Source organism: Saimiri boliviensis, chromosome 5, assembly GCF_048565385.1.
Source record: "Saimiri boliviensis isolate mSaiBol1 chromosome 5, mSaiBol1.pri, whole genome shotgun sequence".
Taxonomy (NCBI): Eukaryota; Metazoa; Chordata; class Mammalia; order Primates; family Cebidae; genus Saimiri; species Saimiri boliviensis.
Genome location: NC_133453.1, coordinates 116693722 through 116714124, shown reverse-complemented (window position 1 = coordinate 116714124; position 20403 = coordinate 116693722). Strand labels below are relative to the sequence as shown.

General features: G+C 45.2%; 2 protein-coding genes across 16 annotated transcripts in view; one reads left to right on the top strand and one right to left on the bottom strand.

Annotated features, from left to right (window-relative positions):
- C5H2orf76 (chromosome 5 C2orf76 homolog) overlaps positions 1 to 12380 on the bottom strand; it is a 63970-nt gene extending 51590 nt beyond the window's left edge. For 2 of the 15 annotated variants that reach the window (XR_012517794.1, XM_074399867.1), the window contains exons 1-4: positions 12251 to 12332; positions 12031 to 12141; positions 3560 to 3679; positions 3037 to 3153 (exon numbers count right to left, since the gene is read on the bottom strand). Coding sequence is in view for 2 of the 15 variants with exons in the window: in XM_074399866.1 (XP_074255967.1) it covers positions 11876 to 12040 (165 nt within the window). In the remaining 13 variants the exon portion in view is untranslated. Of the gene's footprint in view, positions 1 to 3036; positions 3154 to 3559; positions 3680 to 11875; positions 12142 to 12250 lie in introns of those variants that run through there. The other 13 variants (XM_074399868.1, XM_074399870.1, XM_074399873.1 and 10 more) reach the window with 13 other exon arrangements.
- A 76-nt stretch (positions 12381 to 12456) lies between these two features.
- On the top strand, positions 12457 to 18071 carry DBI (diazepam binding inhibitor, acyl-CoA binding protein). The gene is made up of 4 exons (XM_003931548.4): positions 12457 to 12584; positions 13707 to 13824; positions 16295 to 16357; positions 17771 to 18071. The coding sequence occupies exons 1-4, from the start codon at positions 12576 to 12578 to the stop codon at positions 17842 to 17844; spliced, it is 264 nt and encodes an 87-aa protein (XP_003931597.1). The 5' UTR covers positions 12457 to 12575; the 3' UTR covers positions 17845 to 18071.
- Positions 18072 to 20403: the final 2332 nt, after the last annotated feature.

Here is a 20403-nt window from a genome sequence, read left to right as displayed (position 1 = left end):
TCAGTTCCAAATAAACACATCCTTGATGACTGTTCACATCTACAATACACCACCCACTGACAAATCAACACCTACAACTCCTCAGACCTGCCATTATGACCTTCAATTTGGAGCAAATGCACAAAACCATAGTGTGTTTTCTCTGCTCAAGACATGCAAGACTCTCCATAAACCATTCTGCACAGTTGAGTTTTCCAAAGGGTTGGAGACGTAACCATTTGGAAAGAATATTTCACACACTTTCTTAAACAAGGTATACTGAGTATAAATTCTATTTTTCTTCATTCACAATCACCAGTGAGAATGTTAATCCTTGTACTGTGCGTTGGGAGACATTTCTCCATGGGTCTCTCACACTTTGATATGTCTTATAAGCAGAGGAACTGGCTGCTTTTGTTCTGAACTATCTTTCAAGAATATGTGTATAGCAAACAGCTTAGAAAAACAGAGACAGTTATTTCCCACCAGACTGTCAAGTAAAATGAAGATACCTCACTCCAGGGTAAGGCTGGGCAGGTTTGCTTGCAGCCCTTTATAAAGAATTTGATTTAACTAAACCTGGGGTTCTGCAGCTGAGACACATACCCACTGCACCTGCAGCAGCACCTGAGCTACTCTGATTCCCCCTGTGGGACCTAGAGGCAGGAGAAATGGAATAAACACCTCCTCTCAGTGCTGGCATTAAATTCTCATAGGAGCGAACCCTATTGTAAACTGGGCATACAAGAGATCTAGGTTACATGCTCCTTATGAAAATATAATGGCTGATGATCTGAGGTGCGGCAGCTTCATCCCAAAACCATCCCCACTACCACCCCATCCATGAAAAAAATTGTCTTCCATGAAACCAGTCCCTGGTACCAAAAAGGTTGAGGCCCGCTGCTCTGCAACATCATCCACCCAACAGGAAGTGATGGATATTTATAGAACGCCCCACTCATGACTGCAAAATGCACATTCTTTTCAAGTATCCACAAAATATATGTCAAGACATCCATATCCTGTACCACAGGAAAAAAACCATGACAAGTTTAAAGAAGTGAAATTAAACAGTGTGTTCTCTGACCACAGTGGAATCAAATCAGGAAAGGCTTCAAACACTTGGAAACTAAGCAACTGGACCAAAGAGGAAGTCTCAAAGGAAACTAAGGCCAGGTTCGGTGGCTCATCCTGTCATCCCAGCACTTTGGGAGGCTGAAGCAGGCGAATCACTTGATGTCAGGAGTTACAGACCAGCCTAGCCAACATGATGAAACCCCATCTCTACTAAAAACACTAAAATCAGCTGGGCGTGGTGGCAGCACTGTAATCCCAGCTATTCAGGAGGCTGAGGCAGGAGAATCGCTTGGACTCAGGAGGCAAAGGTTGCAATGAACTGAGATCGTTGCATTCCAGCCTGAGTGACAGAGTGAGACTGTGTCTCAAAAAAAATAAAAAGGAACTAAAAATACACTGAACTGAATGAAAGTGGGACACAGTTAAAGCACTGTGAAGAGGAAAATGTATAGCATTAAATGCATTAAATGGGGAAAAGTCTCAAGTCAATAATCTAAGCACCCACCTAAAGAACCTAGAAAATCAAAAGCAAACACAAATCAAGCAGGAGGAAAGAAATAATAATGAATAGAAATCGGTAACATTGAAAACAGAAAACCAATAGAAAATCCATGAAAAAAAAGAGCTGGTTCTTTGAAAAGATGTTTTCAACACAGACAAATCTTAAGCAAGACCAGCTAGGGAAAAAAAAAGAGAAAGAAAGAAAAGAAGGCACAAGTATTGGGAATGAAACAGAGGATATCATTATAGACTCTGCACATATCAAAACATAATAAGAGAATACTATGAACTAAGTACATACATACCTTTCACAACACAGACAAAATGGACCAATTTCTTAAAAAACAGAAACTACCACCACTCACCAATATGAAATAGACAATATAAACAGCCCTATAACCATTAAAGAAGTTAAATTTATAATTTAAGAACTCCCAAGAAAGAAATCTCCATGAGAACTTGATCGAGTTCCTGGAAAAAAGAAGGGAAGGAAGAGAGGAAGGAGAAAAGAAAATAAATCTCCAGGCCTAAAGGTTTCAATAGTGAACTCTTCAAAACATTTAATGAAGAATTAACATCAATTGTACACAACCTCTTTCAGAAAACAGCAAAGGAAGGAACATTTCCTAATTCAGCTTTTGAAGCTAGTATTTTTCCACAATAATAAAGCCATTACTAAAAAAAGACAATGGCAGACCAATATCCCTTATAAACATGAAAATCCTTAGTAAGACATTAACAAATAGAATTTGGCAATACATAAAAATACACACCATGACCAAGTGGAGGTTTTTCCAGAAAAGCAAGGTTAAATTTTTGAAAATCAATCAATGTAATCTACCACATTAACAAGTTAAAGAAGAAAAATCACGTGATCATATCAAGGGATACAGAAAAGGTACCTAACAAAAATCAAAGGAGACTCAACATCCATTCCTGATAAGGACTCTCAGAAAAATAAGAATAGAGGAGAACATCTCAACTTGATAAAAAACAAAACCAAAAAAAAACTACAGCTAACATTAGACTTCATGATTAAAGATTGAATGCTTTCTCCCTAAGATCAGGAACAAGGAAAGACAGCCCTTCGCACCACTCTTATTCAACGTGCTGCTGGAAGTTCTAGCCAGTGAAATAAGGCAAGAAAAGGAAATAAAAGGCAGAGTGATGAGAAGGGAAGAAATAAAACTGTCCCTATTTGCAGATGACATAATTATCTACACAGAAAAATCCCAAGAATTCTCAAAAAAAAATCCAGAATTAATGAATTTGGCAAAGTCACAGGATACAAAATAAACATACAAAACCAACTATATTTCTATACAGTAGCAATGAACACATTTACACAATTAAAAATACAGTAACAAGGCCAGGGCAGGGGAATCACAAAGTCAAGAGTTCGAGACCAACCTGGCCAACATGTTTAAACCCCCGTCTCTACTAAAAATACAAAAAGGAACTGGGTGTGGTGGCACGCACCTGTAATCCCAGCTACTCAGGAGGCTGAGGCAGGATAATCACTTGAACCCAGGAGGTGGCAGTTGCAGTGAGCTGAGATCACACCATTGTACTCCAGCCTAGCAACAGAGCAAGCCTCTGTCAAAAAAAAAAAAAGAAAAAGAAAAATACAATAACATTTGCAATCACTCAAAAACAAGTATTTAGGTATAAATCTAACAAAATACGCACAATATTGAAATTAGGCCAATTAATAACACTGCAAAGGCCTCTAAGTGTTCAAGGGACAGAAAGAGTTGTTAGTCACAGGAATCGTTGTTAGTCTCTCATTTTAAATCAAAAGTTAGAAATGATTAAGCTTAGTTAGGAAGGCATGTCAAAAGCCAAGACAGGTTAAATGAAAAAAAAAAAAAAAAAAAAAAAGGTTGAATGCTAGGCCCCTTGCACCAGTTAGCCAAGCTGTGGCAAAGTTCTTGAGGAAATTAAAGTGTTATTACAATGAACACACAAATGATTAAAATTAGGCAGGAGTCATGGCACGCACCTATAATCCCAGCTAGTTGGGAGGCTGAGGCAGGAGAATCACTTGAGCCCAGGAGGTGGAGGTTGTAGTGAGCTGAGACTGAGCCACTGCACTCCAGCCTGAGTGACAGAGCAAGACTGCCTCAAAAAAAAAAAAGCAAAACAGCCTGTCACTAATATGGAGAAAGTCTGAGTGCTCTGGATAGAAGATCAAACCACCCACATTTCCTTAAGCCAAAGCCTATCCAGAGAAAGTCCCTAACACTCTTCAACTCTCTGAAGGCTAAGAGAGGTGAGAAAGTTATGGAAGAAAAGTGAAGCTAGCAGAGGTTGGTTCATGCTGTTTAAGGAAAGAAGCAGTCTCCATAACAAAAAGTGCAAAATGAAGCCTCAAGTGCTGATGTTGTAGCTGCGGCAAGTTATCCTGAAGATCTAGCTAAGACTGACGAAGCTGGTAGATTTTCAATGCAGACAAAACAGCCTTATATTGGAAGCTGATGCCATCTAAGATGCATAGCAGGGAGAAGTCAATGCCTGGTTTTAAAGCTTCAAAGGACAGGCTGACTGTTGTTAACAGTTAATGCAGCCGGTGACTTTCAGTTGAAGCCAACGCTCAATGATCATTCCGACAATCTTAGGGCCCTTAAGAATTATGTTAAATCTACTCTGCCTGTGCTGTAAAAATGGAAAAACAAAGCCTGCATGACAGCACATCTGTTTATAGCATCGTTTATTAAATATCTTAAGCCCACTGTTGAAAGCTAATGCTCAGAAAAAAAAAAAAAAGATTCCTTTCAAAATATTACTGCTCATCTACGATGCACCTGACCACCTGAGCATTCTGATGGACACGTACAAGGAAATTCATGTTTTCATGCCTGCTACCACAATATGCATTCTGAAGCCTACGGATCAAGAAGTAATTTCAACTTTCACGTCTTATTATTTAAGAAATACATTGTGTAAGACTATAGCCATCATAGATTGTGATTCCTCAGATGGAGATGGGCAAAATAACACAAAAACCTTCTGGAAAGGATCCACCATTCTAGAGGCTGTTAAGAATATTCATGATTCATGGGAGGAGGAGATCAAAATTGCAACATTAACAGGCCTTTGGAAGAACTTGACTACAGCGCTCATGGTTGACATTGAGGAGTTCAAGACTTCAGTGAAGGAAGTAACAGCAGATGTGGTGGAAGCAGCAAGACAACTAGAATTTGAAGTGAAGCCTTAAGATAGAACTGAATTGCTGCAATCTCATAATGAAATACCAGCAGATTAGGAGTTGCTTCCAACGGACAAGCAAAGAAAGCAGTTTCTTAAGACAGAATCTACTCCTGGTGAAAATGTTCTCCCTGTCGCCGAGGCTGGGGTGCAGTGTTGAAATGACAACAAAGGATTTAGAGTACTGTATAAACTTGTAAAGCGGCAGCAGGGATTGAGAAAACTGACTTCAATGTTCAAAGTTCTTCTGTGGATAAAATGCTATCAAACAGCATTCATGTTACAGAGAAGTCTTTCCTGAAAGGAAGAGTCAATCAACACAACAAACATCATTGTTTGCTTATTTTAAGAAATTGCTACAGCCACTCCAGCCTTCAGCTGATGTCAGCAGCCATCAACGTTGAGGCAAGACCCTCAACCAGCAAAAGGATCATGACTCGCTGAAGCCAGATGATAGCTGGCATTTTTTTTTAGCAATCAAGTATTTTTCATTAAGATATGTACACTTGAGGCCAGGTGCCGTAGTTCACACCTGTAATCCCAGCACTTTGGGAGGCCGAGGCAGGTGGATCACCTGAGGTCAGGAGTTCAAGACCAGCCTGGCCAACATGGCGAAACTCCCTCTCTACTAAAAATATAAAATTAGCCAGGTGTGGTGGCACATTCCTGCAATCCCAGCTACTTGGGAGGCTGAGACAGGAGAATCGCTTGAACCTGGGAGGCAGAGGTTGCAGTGAGCCAAGATTGTGCCATTCCACTCCAGCCTGGGCAACAAGAGCAAAACTCTGTCTCAAAAAAAAAAAGATATATATGTTTGACATAATGCTAATGCACCCTTTATAATAGACTATATGTATAGTGTAAACATAATTTTTATATACAGTGGAAAACCAAAAAATCGTGACCAAACCTGCAATATCTCTGAGGTCTGCCTATAGACAAGTGATTGGCAGCAGCTTTATTTGTAACAGCCAAAAAGTGGAAATAATAGAGATATCCTTCAAAGGGTGAATGGTTAAACTCTTTCATCCATATGATGGAATAGTACTCAGCCATAAAACAGAACCAAACTATCATTCACTCAACAACCTAGATGAATCACTAGAGAATTATTCTGAGTGAAAAAAAATCCAAAAAGCCTATATACCACACGATTTGATGATATGACATTTTTGAAATGATAAAATTACAGAAACAGAGAAGAAATATGTGGTTGCCAGGGGCTAAGGAGGAGGGAGGAAGGAAGTGGTTGTGGCCGCAAGGCAATATGGGGAATCTCTGATGATGGAAATATTGTTATCTTACTTACACGTATCAACGTCAATGTACAGACTGTGTTATGTATTCTATATGGTTTTGCAAGACGTTGCCACTGAGAGAACTAGGTAAGGGGTACAAGAGATCTCTCCGGACTACAGCAGTCCTCACTTGCAGTTCCACTTTAGATGGTTTGCACAGGGTCAACCATTGTCCAAAAATACTAAATGAAAAATTCCAGAAGTAAACAATCAAATTTTAATACAATGTATCATGCTAATTGTTCAATTTTATTATTAATTTGTCACTCTCTTTTATTATAGATATGTATGTACAATTAGCCCTACGTATCTGTGGGTTCTGCCTTTGCAGATTCAACCAACCTCAGGTGAAAATGTCCAGGGAAGAAAACAATAGAGAAACACAAATACACTTAAAAAAAACACAAATCGTAAAATACAGTATCACGACTATTTATACAGCATTTATATTGTGTCTAGTATTATAAGTAACCTAGAGATGATTTAAAGTGTACAGGAAAATGTGTATAAATTGTATGCAAATGCTACATCATTTTATATAAGGGACTTGCACATCCATGGATCTGTGGCATCCACAAGAGATCATGCACATATATTGACAGATAACCATATAGAAAAAAGCATATATATAGGGTTCAGGCCTCCATTGAGGTGGGGCTTAGCACTTAGCCTCTGAGGATAAGGAGGGACTACCGTATTTTTTATAACTGCACGCGTCAATCTAGAGTTAGCTCAAATTAATTTTTTTTAAACATTGTCCTTCAAAGAAATTATTAGCCAAAGCGTGTCACCAGATCTTTTTGCTTTGAGGCAGGGTCTCTCCCTGTTGCCTAGGCTGGACGGTAGTGCAGGATTATACCTCACTGCAGCCTTGTCACCAGATTTTAATAGTGTCCTTTTGAACAATAGGGGTTCAAACTGTATTTTTTTCCATGTCTGGCACCCCTGAGGAAGATCAACCCGTTCCCTTCCTCCACAGCCTACTCAATGTGAAAATGACATGTATGAAGGCCTTTAGGAAGATCTACTTCCACCTGATGAACAGTAAATAATTTTCTCTTCCTTGTGATTTTCTTATCAACATTATTTTCTAATTTACTTTTAAAAATGCAGTATATGAAATATAAAATATGTGCTAATCAACTGTTTATTACCAGTAATACTTCTAGTCAACAGTTGGCTATTGATAGTTAAGCTTAGGGTAGTCAAAAGTTACACACAGATTTTGGACTGTGTGGAGGGTCAGTGCCCCTAACCGCTGTGTTGTTCAAGGGTCAGCTGCATTTCTAATTTTCTTGTTGACAGTCAGAAGAGTTTACTAAGAAAATTCAGCTAACAACCTAGTTTTGAAGCATTTTCCAGATGTTTGTCATGCATAGCTAGGAGCCAGAGAAACAGGCAAAGATGTAGAAGACAATGCAGATTTAGAAGGAAATATATATACTAACATATTTTTATTAAAGTATGAAGTTGAACAAGAACTCAGTACTGAACTCAATATTTTCATTATTCCTGCCCATAATCATGAATGCTTCTAAACAGAGTGCAGGCAGCACCTGACCAGTGTACAATCAACTCATGGAGAAGCGTTTTTAAAGGAAGTCCTCTCTTTCTTACTCCCAGCCAGCCTAGGACACTTTCCTATCAGAATCTTCCACTCCCAAGCCTTCTCTGCATCTCACCTCAACCCTAACCACCCCCAGCCCAAGTTGGCCAGGCAGAAAGAAGAGGAGGAAGAAAATGGTACACATGTGAACATGTGCATGCCCTAACCACCCCCAGCCCAAGTTGGCCAGGCAGAAAGAAGAGGAGGAAGAAAATGGTACACATGTGAACATGTGCATGCCCTAACTACCTCAGCCCTAACCACGCCCAGCCCAAGTTGGCCAGGCAGAAAGATGAGGAAGAAGAAAATGGTACACATGTGCATGCCACACACATTTACTCTTCTCTCATGTCCACTTTGCTGCAATTCCTCTGAAGATGAACACCCAGAGAGGAAGGAGAGGATAAGAATAGCAAAGGGCTTGCTAACACCTCCAGCTGCCAGGCCTCCTCTCTCCACAGTTATGAGGAAAGCCAGGCTTCATTCTTACCCCTCCTCCACCCCCACCACACACACACACACACACAAACCAACTCTCACCTCCCTCAGGCTTCACAAAGCCCTCAACTCCACTCCACCCATACCTCCCCAATCCGCATTTCCAACGTGCCCTCTTCCCTTTAAAACTAGTCTCCTCCAGCTTTGCTGGAGCCCTGCCACAGAAGTCACATTCCAAGCAACTGGAAAGAAAATACAGAATAAATGTAATTTGTTATTTGTGGATGCCCTAACCCTTGCCATCTAGTAACTCTAGTTACTAGAGCAAGTAGGAAGCTCTCCTGTAATTGTAGTTCATTTTCTGGTGATTAGGTTACTCTTAGAAATTAGAGGTTTCATTTATACTAAGAAACTTAATATTAAAGTACTATTCGGGCTGGGCGCGGTGGCTCAAGCCTGTAATCCCAGCACTTTGGGAGGCCGAGGCGGGTGGATCACGAGGTCAAGAGATCGAGACCATCCTGGTCAACATGGTGAAACCCCGTCTCTACTAAAAATACAAAACATTAGCTGGGCATGGTGGCGCGTGCCTGTAATCCCAGCTACTCAGGAGGCTAAGGCAGGAGAATTGCCTGAACCCAGGAGGCGGAGGTTGCGGTGAGCCGAGATCGCGCCATTGCACTCCAGCCTGGATAACAAGAGTGAAACTCCATCTCAAAAAAAATAAAAATAAAAATAAAAATAAAGTACTATTCTTACCCACTGAGCAAGAACTGCTTTCACTTATTAACATATCTTGCCAGGGCCAGGCACAACACCTCAGTTCTGTGATTCCAGCACCGTAGGAGGTCGAAGCAGGGGGATCACTTGAGCCCAGGAGTTCAAGACCAACCTGGACAACATGCAAAAACCCACCTCCTCAAAAAATACAAAAAATTAGCCAGGCATAGTGGCATGCACCTGTAGTACCAGCTATTGGGGAGGCTGAGGTGGGAGCAATCAACTGAGCCCAGGAAATCAAGGCTGCAGTGGGCTGTGATCGTGCCACTCTACTCCAGCCTGGGTAACAGAGTGAGATCCTGTCTCAAAAAAATAGATCAGGCCAGCCATGCTGGCTCATGCCTGTAATCCTAGCACTTTAGGAGGCAGAGGCGGGCAGATCATGAGGTGAGGAGATAGAGATCATCCTGGCCAATATGGTGAAACCCCAATTCTAATAAAAATACAAAAAATTAGCCAGTCTTTGTGGTGCATGTCTCAAATGCCAGCTACCTGGGATGCTGAGGCAGCAGAACTTGAACTCAGGAGGCGGAGGTTGCAGTGAGCCAAGATCATGCCACTGCAACACAGCAAGACACTCCATCTCAAAAAAATAGATAGATAGACAGACTGACAGACAGACAGACGGCTAGACAGACAGACAGACAGACAGATAGATAGATAGATAGATAGATAGACAGACAGACAGATAGATGCAGAGGGAAGAGGGGAGAGAGGGAGGGGGGATAGGGAGAGAAAGGGATGGGGAAGAGAGGGAGTGGGGGGAAGGGAGGGGAGGGAGAGAGAGAGAGAGAGAGAGAGAGAGAGAGAGAGAGAGAGAAAGATTGATCTTGGCCATCTGGCCTTATACTGAGACCAAGCAAGTGAAACCTGTGGCAGGCAAGAGTGTTATCTATGATAAAAATAAAAAATAAATAAAAAGTGGTATCCCCAGATGTGAAGGCAAACTATAACAATGACAACGGCCTCTCTATTGATTGGCAGGGTCAATATGGCTGACAAGTTGGCTGGTCAGGTTTCTCATCTCCAGGTGCTGTGCTTCTAAAGCTGGGAGTGGCACAAAGAGATTACATGGTTCTTGCACCAGAGTTCATCTACTTTACTCAAGCCCATAATTTTACATTCAGTTCTAACAAATTTAGATGGTTTCCCAGTTCACAGTTAGATCAGAAGGGAATAAATCTTCACAGAGAGAAAAACACTTTATTCATTCAACTATTTGCTGAGTGCCTAAGAAGTATCAGGCACTTGGAAATACAGCAGTGACTGATACACAATGACCCCATCCTCCTGGCTTATGTGTGTTTGGTGGGAGGTAGAGGCAAGGGGTTAGACAGTAGAAAAGTAAATTAAAATAATTGTAAATAAAATAATTACAACATGTTATGGTTGTTAACCAGGACATAAACTGAATATGGATCTTGCACTCTCAGAATTATGAAAAGCAATACTCAAGCAAGGCCACACAGTGGCTTACACCTGTACTCCCAGCACATTGGGAGGCCAAGGTGGAAGGATCACTTGAGCCCAGGAAATCAAGACCAACAACACAGCAAGACCCTATCTCTACAAAAAACAAAAATAGAAAATTATTCAAGCATGGTGGTTGTGCCCACAGTTCCAGCTACGTGGAAGGCTGAGGGGAGGATCACTTGAGGCCTGGAATTCAAGCCTGCAGAGAGCTGAGATTGTGCCACTGAACTCCAGCATAGGTAAGAGTGAGACCCCATCACACACACACACACAATTTGAAAACCAAAAACTAAAAAACTAAAGTAAACCAATTAATCTTTGAGAAGTGATAATTGCATTATTAAGGTACATAACCTCAGCAATACCCTAACTTAAAACCTGCTGACTAGGAGATGTATTTGACTGCAAATCTGGCCCACACAAGCAATAATCTGAGTTACATCAAGGAAGCTGTAAAGACCAAGTAGATCAAAATCAAATCCAGGATTCAAATGGAAAAGCACCTCTGAATTGTGATTTTCAAAGAAACTTGCATTTCTTACACTTCAGTGTACTTTCCCCATATTTAACGCCACAATTTTTGTTAATTTCTTTGGTTTTCCTTTCTCAAACAAAATTATTCTTAAACTGAAAATTCTAGATTTGCTCTCTATTGCATCTTCGTTTCTTCCCAAACATTCCATAAAACCTGACCTACATTAAGTTAGCAAGTCTGAAAGCTTCTACCTTCCCTGTTGGGGGTGGGGTGGAGATATAGGGAGGGCAGAGACTTGCAGTCCAGCTCTCTTGCCACAAATTAGGAATTAGAGAGGTATGAGTTTGCTTTTATAATGATCTCCAGAGAATTTTCCAAAATTTCCCTCTCTTCACCCAGCTCCTTTGTAACCACTGCCAGAGAAGTCTTCCTTTAGCTTAAGCATCGATCCTAAAACACTTCCACACATACACCTGTGCTGCTCCTTTCTGTTCCCATGGAACCTCTGTAACAATCTTGCAAAAACATTCCCCTCAGTCTCATCCTCTGATCAAACCCTCTTAGGATTTCCCATCTCACTTAGAATGACAGTCAAAGTCCCAACTTCTGCATCACCTAGCCAGCCTGCCACCTCCAGAACTCTCCAGCCTCGTCTTTCTACTCTTCCCCGGGTTCCCTGCAGACGCCTTTACCTTGTTCTCAGCTTGGAATCCTCCCTCCCCTCCTTGAGGAACTTTCTCAAATGTCACCTTCCCTCAATACTCCCCTTTCCCTATTTAAAACTACAAACTTCCAACTCTCTAAGCCCCTAAATAACTCTATATTTAACTTACTGTATAAACTACTGTCCCTACTTTTAAATTGCAAGATTGCAGGGATTTATTGTTTTGTTAACTGCTGTCTCCCAAAGTCTAGAACAGTGCAAGACACCCAACAGTTCAATAAACAGCCATTCATTTAACAAACGTTTGCTGAGCACCTGGTCCCATCCAAGTTTGTTACATCAAGACAAATAAGATACTGTCCCTGCCTTTAACGCACCAGATGGAGAAATGCACCACAAACACAAACGTGCAATACAGGACTGATAACTAAGGCCACAGGCAAGTCAAAGAACGTGCCAAAAGTTCCGAGGAAGAGGCCTCGGCCTCGCCTTTCTGGAGACCAGTCCAGCTTTCCACCATCACGCAGCTCACCAGGGACCATCCCAGGGGGTCTCCTCTAGACCTCAAGAGAGGAGCTGGTCCCGCCTGCCATCCCCAGGTCTGAGAGTTTACTTTTCCAAAGATGTAACTTGCGGCCTCTTCCTGCCAGGCACAAGAGATTTAAGGAAAGAAAAGAAATATAAGGACTTCCGCTCTTCGGTCTCCGTCCCCTCCCCTTCCCCCGCGTGCCGTCCCCACAGCAGTCCAGTACCGAGCACAACTCTCGGCCAACTCGGGGCCTCTGGACTAAACGCCCTGCTTCCGCGAGCCCCACCTGCTCCCGGCGTCCCCTTCGGCTCCTCTCAGCGCATGCGCGAGCGGGCCCACGTGGGTTCGGGCGAGGCTGGCGCAGCGGCGGGGGCTGGGCACGCCCCTAGCGCAGAGCTGGCTTCTGATTGGCTTCTCGGTCCTCGCCCCAGCAGAGTTGGGACCAGCCCACCGCGCCTCTAAAGGCGCCTGCCAGCTCAGTCCGGGCGATCGCTTCCTACTCCTCGCCTTTTCCGCGGGCTCCGTGGAGTTCTTGCAAGCCGGCCAGGATGTCTCAGGTACAGCGCCTGCACAGCCAGGCTCCGAAGCTGCAGCGGGCTGGGGGTGCCTGTCGGGGGCTCACCCGGCAGCCGGAGCTCTCGGGCTCTTTCCTTCCGTGCCCCACCGTTCCTCCTGGACCCATGCCTAGCCCTGATTCGTTGGACAGAACCTTGTGAGCGGGACTTTTCGTTTGGGGATTTCTCAATCTGCTGCCCACCCGGCCACTGCTGGAAAGTTGCCCATGGGGTGGACTTCGCGGTGTAGCAGGAGAGGGGTGGCAGTCTAGGGTGCTTGGTGGAAAGATGGGGAAAGGGGTTGCACGGATTGGAGGAGCGAGGAGACTCAGTCCCCATCCCGAAGCACCAGGCAGGGCGTCGCGGCGGAGTGGGGGAGCGCGTAGGCCATGGCCGGGAGCTTGGAGGTCAGGGGAAGTACAGGGCCGGGTGCTCCGCGTGCGGGACGGGAGTCGCGGCCCGGGGAGAGGTGACCCAGGGAGGGGCTCCTCCCTTCCCTCCAGTGTAGACCCTTGTCTGGGACCAAGCTTTGTGGGGCGACCTCTGGCTCCTCCCGCCTGCCTTTCCCAATCCGGGCACTGAGACAGAGGTCGGTGTCAAACGCCCGGGCCCCAAGGGAGGGGAGGGGACCAGCGGGCTCCGGCGCTGACACCGCGGCACTGGTGCCCTGTCCCCTTTCAGCTGTTTCGAGCGTGCTGTGCCGCCCCTATCCCCAAGCCAGAGCTTCTCTGGAACCCCGACCACTCCCTAGTGCCTGGCCCGGTGGGCAGTTGGCCGCACTGCTCCTCGCGCAGAGTGGAGACCCACTGCGGGCAAAGGGTTAGCCCGCCTTCTTCACCCCTGTATTTCCAGACCAGATGCCTGCGTTAGTGAGAGCACTGGATATATGGTTTTCGATTGAATGAGTGAACTGGACAGGCTTCCCATGCTTGTGCTGCTGAATCTTTCTAGCTGCCCTGTTGGGGCAGGGCGGGGCAGACACACTTGAGGGTCTGCCTTGCAGGAAGGATGCAGCCTTTCCCACCTCTCCATCCCTGTAGCTGGGCTCTGTTCAGGCCACAGCAGGACTCCCGCCCTCTCACACCCAGAAGAGGCCCTCAGTCCTCTCCTCTCCCTTCCATTTAGGCTGAGTTTGAGAAAGCTGCAGAAGAAGTTAAGAACCTTAAGACCAAGCCAGGAGATGATGAGATGCTTTTCATCTATGGCCACTACAAACAAGCGACTGTGGGCGACATAAATACAGGTATGTGGAGCAGGGATTGGAAGGACCTCTGCTCATCAAAGCAGTACCTGGGAACTTCACTACAAGTACCTGGGAACTTCACTCTCAAACTGCCTGAGGCTCTGCTCTGCACGTGGGTATGGAAGGATGGTGGAAGGGGTTGCACAGATTGAAGAAGAGAAGAGACTCAATTCCCATCCCGAAGCACCAATGGTTCCTGGGGTGGAAAAGACCATGTTCAGGATTCTCAGTGTCTCCAGTAGCAGAATTCAAATCCTGGTTTTAGAAGGGTTTTACTGGTTATCACCAGCGGCTCCTCTCTGCTAGGGAACAAGCAAAGGCTGCAGCTTGGAAAAGACTTGCTCTAGGCTCTCAGCTCAGTGGTAGCATTGTTGAGCCATTCAGCTTCTACCCTAGATGGGCAGGATCAAAGTTGGAGTATTGGCAGCCTGGCCAAGCCTGATGTCAGGAGCAGAGAAACACCTGGGCCAGGTCAGAGCATTTCACTGACAAGTCTGTGCCTTCCTGACGATACCTGTTCCCTGTCCCAAAATCTCAGCATAGAGTTTGAGGCTGTGCTTTGGACTGTCACATCTGTAGTAACATCATCTTTCCTGCCTCGGGCAGGTTTCATTCTGCCCCTGAGTCCTTGAAACCAGTGAATCCTGAGGCAACAGCACAGTGCATTCTGTGCAAGGACTCAGAGTTGTCATGGCAACACAGAAACAAGGTCTCTCCTGCCCCTGATCAGGAGGAAGGTGAGCACAGTCCCCATTTCCACAGAAGCTGGGTAGAAGATGGAGCAGGTAGGCTGGCTGTCAGCCAGTTGGAAGCAAGAAATGGCACCCAGAGCGAAGTATCACAGGCAGTGCCAAATCAAACACTGGGGCTCACACGGAACACTTAGCTGAGTAAGGTCTTGTGGCAAAGATGAGTTTTACACTGAGTTTATAAACTTTCCTCCCAGGGAGGGTAAGGAAAGGTGAAGCAGGGGAGGCCAGAGGTGCTGAGATACTTTTGGGACAAACAGTATTTTCACAGAGACTGGCCTGTGCCCATTCTGGAGTTACCAGTTTTCACATGAGTCTAGGTTGACTGGTGTGGGAACCTATCACTTCCTGATCAAAGAGGTATCATCAGCACTCTCTAGGGCTTTACTGTACAGCCCTATTACACGATTATAAAACATGATAGTGCAAGCATAACAGTTTAGTGTAATAGCCAGTAGCCACATATGACTATATAAATTTTAACTGAGGCCGGGCTCAGTGACTCACACCTGTAATCCCAGCACTTTGGGAGGCCAAGGTGGGTGGATCACAAGGTCCTGAGTTCAAGACTAGCCTATGTTGATGGGGCCAACATAGTGAAACCCCGTCTCTACTAAAAATACAAAAATTAACCGGGCATGGTGGCATGTGCCTGTAGTCCAAGCTACTCAGGAGGCTGAGGTAAGAGAATCACTTGAACCCGGGAGGCAGAGGTTGTGGTGAGCCAAGATTGTGCCACTGCACTCCAGCCTGGGCAACAGAGCAAGACTCCATCTCAAAAAAAAAAAAAAAAATTAACTGAAAATAGAAATAGTTAAATAAAATCAAGTTTATTCTTCATTCACAGAAGTCACATTTCAGGTGCTTAGTAGTCATTTGAGGTCCTCAGTGTGGCAGGTGGCTCCTGAATTGGACGTTGCAAATGTACATGCACATTTCCATTCCCAGGGCTGTGGAGAGAGTGTTCAGGGGTGCTGCTCTAGGATTCTGACGATGACCGCAAGTACAGTTTGTTTCAGATGTCCCTGGGAACACTTTCCTGAAAGCACTCGGGGACATTTTCTCAGGCACAGTGCTCAGGCTATGGACTTTGATCGTTCACTTTGGCTCTGGAGCTGGGCATGGTAGTGAAATAGGATAACAGGGAAATGGTGAGTGTGTTTCCTAACTGCAGATGATAACAGGTATAGAAGCATAAAGTCATCATATAACTTAAAGAAACCTAACCCTCAGTGAAAATACCCACACAGATCAGCAAGAAATAGACTAACAATTTGGTAGAAAAATGGGGCTAGGATATAAACAGATAGTTTATAGGAAAGGATACCTGATAACATTAATGATTAGGGAGAGAAATTGGGCAGCTAACAGTGGAGAAATTTTATAGTATTTTTCTCTGTAGCTATATGAATGTATGTCTTTAAAAAATTATAATTAAAGTATAATTTTTAAAAGGAGAAATTTTGGAGTCATTTCACTTGTAAGACAAAGACTGTCTTGTAATGAGAATAGTATTCTTCCTATTTCCTCTAGATTTAAGTTTGGATTGCCATACATCTGGTTTTCTTAAGGCAGAACCCACACTGGTAGCCCCATTTAACCCCATGACAGAGTCTAGAAGGAACAGGTGTAATAGAAGATGGCATTCATGGCAAGAAGGTCTATCAAGTTCTCCATTCAAATTTGAAGCAGATCTAATGTCTTTTCTTCTCTTGTTTAAGAACGGCCTGGGATGTTGGACTTCAAGGGCAAGGCCAAGTGGGATGCCTGGAATGAGCTGAAAGGTAATTGTTCTAATCGGTTTCCCTCATTTGTGAAACCCAGTAATGAAAGAGTCTTCATTATGAAGTGCAAGGGAAGAGGAGAAAAGAAAGTCAACGGAGCACATGCTGGAAACCAGTCTAACCTGTGCCAGAATGGGAAAAAAAACCGGGCCACCTACTTTTTCTCCTGACACTGTTTATGCCTTTTCTAAAAGCACCATCTCTGAGCAAGAGTATCATCTAGAGAGGAGGGTCTGGGGACCAGGCTGTCGAAAAATAGGTTGGGAAGTGATGTAGTTGGTGTGGGCTTCAGACGTGTTCAGAATAAGGGGTGGTTTCCTGTCTACAGCTCCCTCTCCCCGACAGGCTAGGTGAGGACCCCCTATCTCCCAGGGCCCTCCACAGTTCCCTCCCAGCCAGGAGAGTACATAAAAGAAGGGAATGAGCTAATGCATGGCAAGCTGCTGGCATCGTAGGCTCTGTGAATGGAGCCATTATATGCTAAGCACCGGCAGCCAAGAAGTATCCAAGCTCCTACTTAATCACGTGCCACCTGCAGCAGCAAGACCCAAGAGTTGGCACTAAAGCTCCTGGCAACATTAGTGTTCCCGCTGGCTAGTTTCTGAATAAGCCCTCTGTCTTTCTACAAATGAGAAACCCTTGAATTCAGAAAGGACCACAATACAATAAACACACTCCTAGGATCTGCAAGTAACTGGGAAGGGAATGCCTGGCCATTTTCATGGGACATTTCCATACCATCCTCAGGCCCCATGTAGTCTCCCGTGCTTCAGAACAAGCTCTGAATTTCAGGGGGTCTCTCTCCTTCACCATAGAATCAGGAAACTGTGTGTCACTGTCTCTGCGGATACATTCAGTGTCCTTTCTACTGCAGCAAGAAGACAAAGCTTTGTCTCATTCCCCTCCAAGAAGCAGCTACTTTTGCTCAGAGTTTCTGAAACTTTTCTCATAGCCTGTCTCTGGGGAGAAGGGGGTGCCTGCCTTTGCTTTTCCACTGACAGCTTAACAGCCCTGGGAGATTGGAGCCCAAACACAGAGACACTGAAAAGGCCAAAGCCAGTGCCAGCCACAAGAGTTAGCAGGACCAGTAAAGTCACCAGGAAACGGTGACAGTTTCCTGCCTGTCTGGAGGGAGGCTCACACTGGCCATTCCCCCAGGACGGGTGGAGGATGCAGGTGGCCAGCAGACGGGCGACAGGTCTCGGCCAGCCCCACCAGGCTTTCTGAGTACGGTGGTTTGTGGAGCATTCACTTCGGATACTGTCTCCTCCAACATGTCATTAGTAGAAGCCCAACTTTCTAAGTAAGAAACTGAGCCTAGGAGAGTGCAAGCAGAGCTGCCTGGGGCTCTGGAGGCTGCCTGTTTCCTCCCACGCTGCCTCCCTGACAGATAATCCTGTTGGTTCCTTACAGGGACTACCAAGGAAGATGCCATGAAAGCTTACATCAACAAAGTGGAAGAGCTAAAGAAAAAATACGGGATGTGAGAGACTGGATTTGGTTGCCAGGCCATGTGTTTATCCTAAACTGAGACAATGCCTTGTTTTTTCTAATACCGTGGATGGTGGGAATTCCAGAAAATAACCAGTTAACCCAGCTACTCAAGGCTGCTCACCATACAGCTCTAACAGATTAGGGGCTAAAACAGTTACTGACCTTCCTTGAGTAGTTTTTATCTGTGATCAATTAAAAGTGTATTTGTTAATTTCAAGAATTTTAGTGATCTGAGTTCTTGAGATAATTTACTCTGTCTGACCTCGGCCTTGTTTCCTTTTTCTAAAGGCCTCCTCTGGAAGTGCTTCAGCTGCTTATGTAGCAGAGTAAGAGGCAGGCAGTCCTGCCCTGAGCGCTGGCCCAGGGTGTGCTGGCCCTTTGTGGGGAGGAAGAGGATGGTAGAAGCAGCCTTTCTCTCCTCCTCCCTCAGTTCAGCCATACTGAGGAAGGTGAGGCAGGCTGGCTGAGTACTTCAGTCTGCAAGTACTTCTGTCGGGGGCATTCCTGGCCCGGGCCCTATGCAAGGCAGGGTTTACAGTCTTTGAAGTTTGTCTGAGGTCCAGCCAGTCCCTGATTCCAGAGTGCACAGGCCAGGTTGGAAGCCCCCATCAAGACTGGAGTATGCATCTGACAGGAGGGATTCCCTGAGTCCCAGGGGAAGCCACAGACAGCTGTGTGGGCAACAGTCAGTGGGCAAGGGGTGTCCTCTGCAGATAGTGGAGAGCAGAATCCTGGGAGCTTGCAGAGGCTGGAGCTTGACTCTGGAGGACGCAGAACATAGGTTGTTGAAAAGTGATAATGAAAAAAAGGAGACAGCTGTCTAAACCCTTCTTGCCTCATGTTCCTCTCCAGCTCTTGAATTTACAGTCCCGCTGTCCTTTGCAATAGGGATTGTATCTCATTCTTGTGTAATGGGTATTACTGTGCCTGTTATTTGAGTGAGGAAATTAAGGCTCAGAATTGATTTAACCCGATCCAAGTCCAGGGCTCGCCTGCCAGGAAGGCCCTGTTTGTCCCCCTCCACCATGTTCCCTCTCATGGCCCCTGGCTGCCACGTAGTCTGCGTCTCTGCTGTGTTGCAATGAGTGGCATCTGTCCCTCTGAGCTAGCATAAGGTGCTGGTGTGAAATCCGTCCCTTGACTGTGCAGTTCGTTTTGGAAGAGCGGCTTAGACAAAGAGGTCCCACTTCCAAAGCTGGAGTGAGGCACAGATGAGAGAGACTTTTTAGGCACTCAGATGACTGGGACATAGCCAGGTTTGGGAGATGCCCTCCCCTCTCACTAGAAAGTAGTTGTACTGGTTTCTCAGAAAGCAGTGTTTGTGCAGTTCTGAGAGCACCATTAGCCTAGGGCTACACCTACTCCTGTGGCTGCCGCAGGAGCCCTTGTACTACCCAGGGCTGGCTCACAGGGTGTCACTTGGAGACAAATGAGATTGGCAGTGGGGGTATCACCAAGTATCACCTCCCTGAAGAGCCCACAGCACCTCTGGTCCATCTTAGCTGGAATCTGGCTTTGCTGACACGCTGACTTGTGAATCCTGCTTAAGTCTCTCAGTGCTGAATCATGTATCCTTTTGAGCCACAGTTCCCTCATCTGGAAAATGGGTAGAATCTGCACCTCACAGTGCTCACAAAATGGGTCAGTGCTTAGTGCAGTGCCTACCAAACAGCAGCTGGTTCATGGCCCAAAGTTCTCCCCGGCAGGCCGGCCTGGCCTGGCAGCACAGTGCTGCTCCTCATCTCAGCAGGGCTTCAGCAATGTAGGGGTCAACCATGCAGTTAAGTGTGGGCTCTCTAAGGATGTCTTCCCCAGAGAAATATTCCAAGATTCATAAGTCTGGAAACCAGGACTGAGGATCAGGAGCCGGGCATAAGGGAACATGGAAAGGCCGCTGAATTACAAGTTGTGGGGCTTTGACTCAGTTGCTGCCCAAATTAAATAGGCATGGAACAAGGAATGTCACCTCTGTAAGCCTCATATTCTTCAGCAATAAGCTGGCTCTGAGCAGAAGGTCATGTGTCCATTGAAAGCCACAGAAGGAGAAAGAGAAAGCTCCCAGGGCTGGCTGGCTTGATCAGAACCAGACTTGGGCTGGGAAGTGTTGAGGGGGTAGTTGAAGTATCCACATGATTAAGGGTGCTTAAAATTAAGGTATAGGTATTTGAAGTTGAGAACGAGCCAAGAGACATCACCAGTGGGAGTGGCTTTTGCACAGATGTGCCTTTGGGGTCTGGGTCAGGGCAAGACAAGGCCTGTGCCCTTTGCAGCTCCCATGGAAAGAGAAGTGCTGAGAGCAAATTCTGATGTGTGTGATGAAATATATTGTTTGCTGAGAGTGGTGGCAAGGCAAACCAAGCCCCCCAAAGCAGAAAAACTGCTCAAGGTGTTCTAAAACAGTAAACAATATGTATACATCTCACCCCAGAAGGAGTAGTTTTTTAGACACAGGACCTGTGACTCTGCCTCCATTGTTCCCTCATAAAGAATGCTTTCTAGTTTATCTTTAACCTATAGTGAACATAAACTGGCTGCCTGGTTAGTTTACCTTT

Bases quoted from the DNA above. Each gene is read 5' to 3' on its own strand.
- DBI (XM_003931548.4), top strand. The intron at 13,825-16,294 runs GTATGTGGAGCA...CTCTTGTTTAAG, and splicing joins TGTGGGCGACATAAATACAG to AACGGCCTGGGATGTTGGAC. The intron at 16,358-17,770 runs GTAATTGTTCTA...GGTTCCTTACAG, and splicing joins TGCCTGGAATGAGCTGAAAG to GGACTACCAAGGAAGATGCC.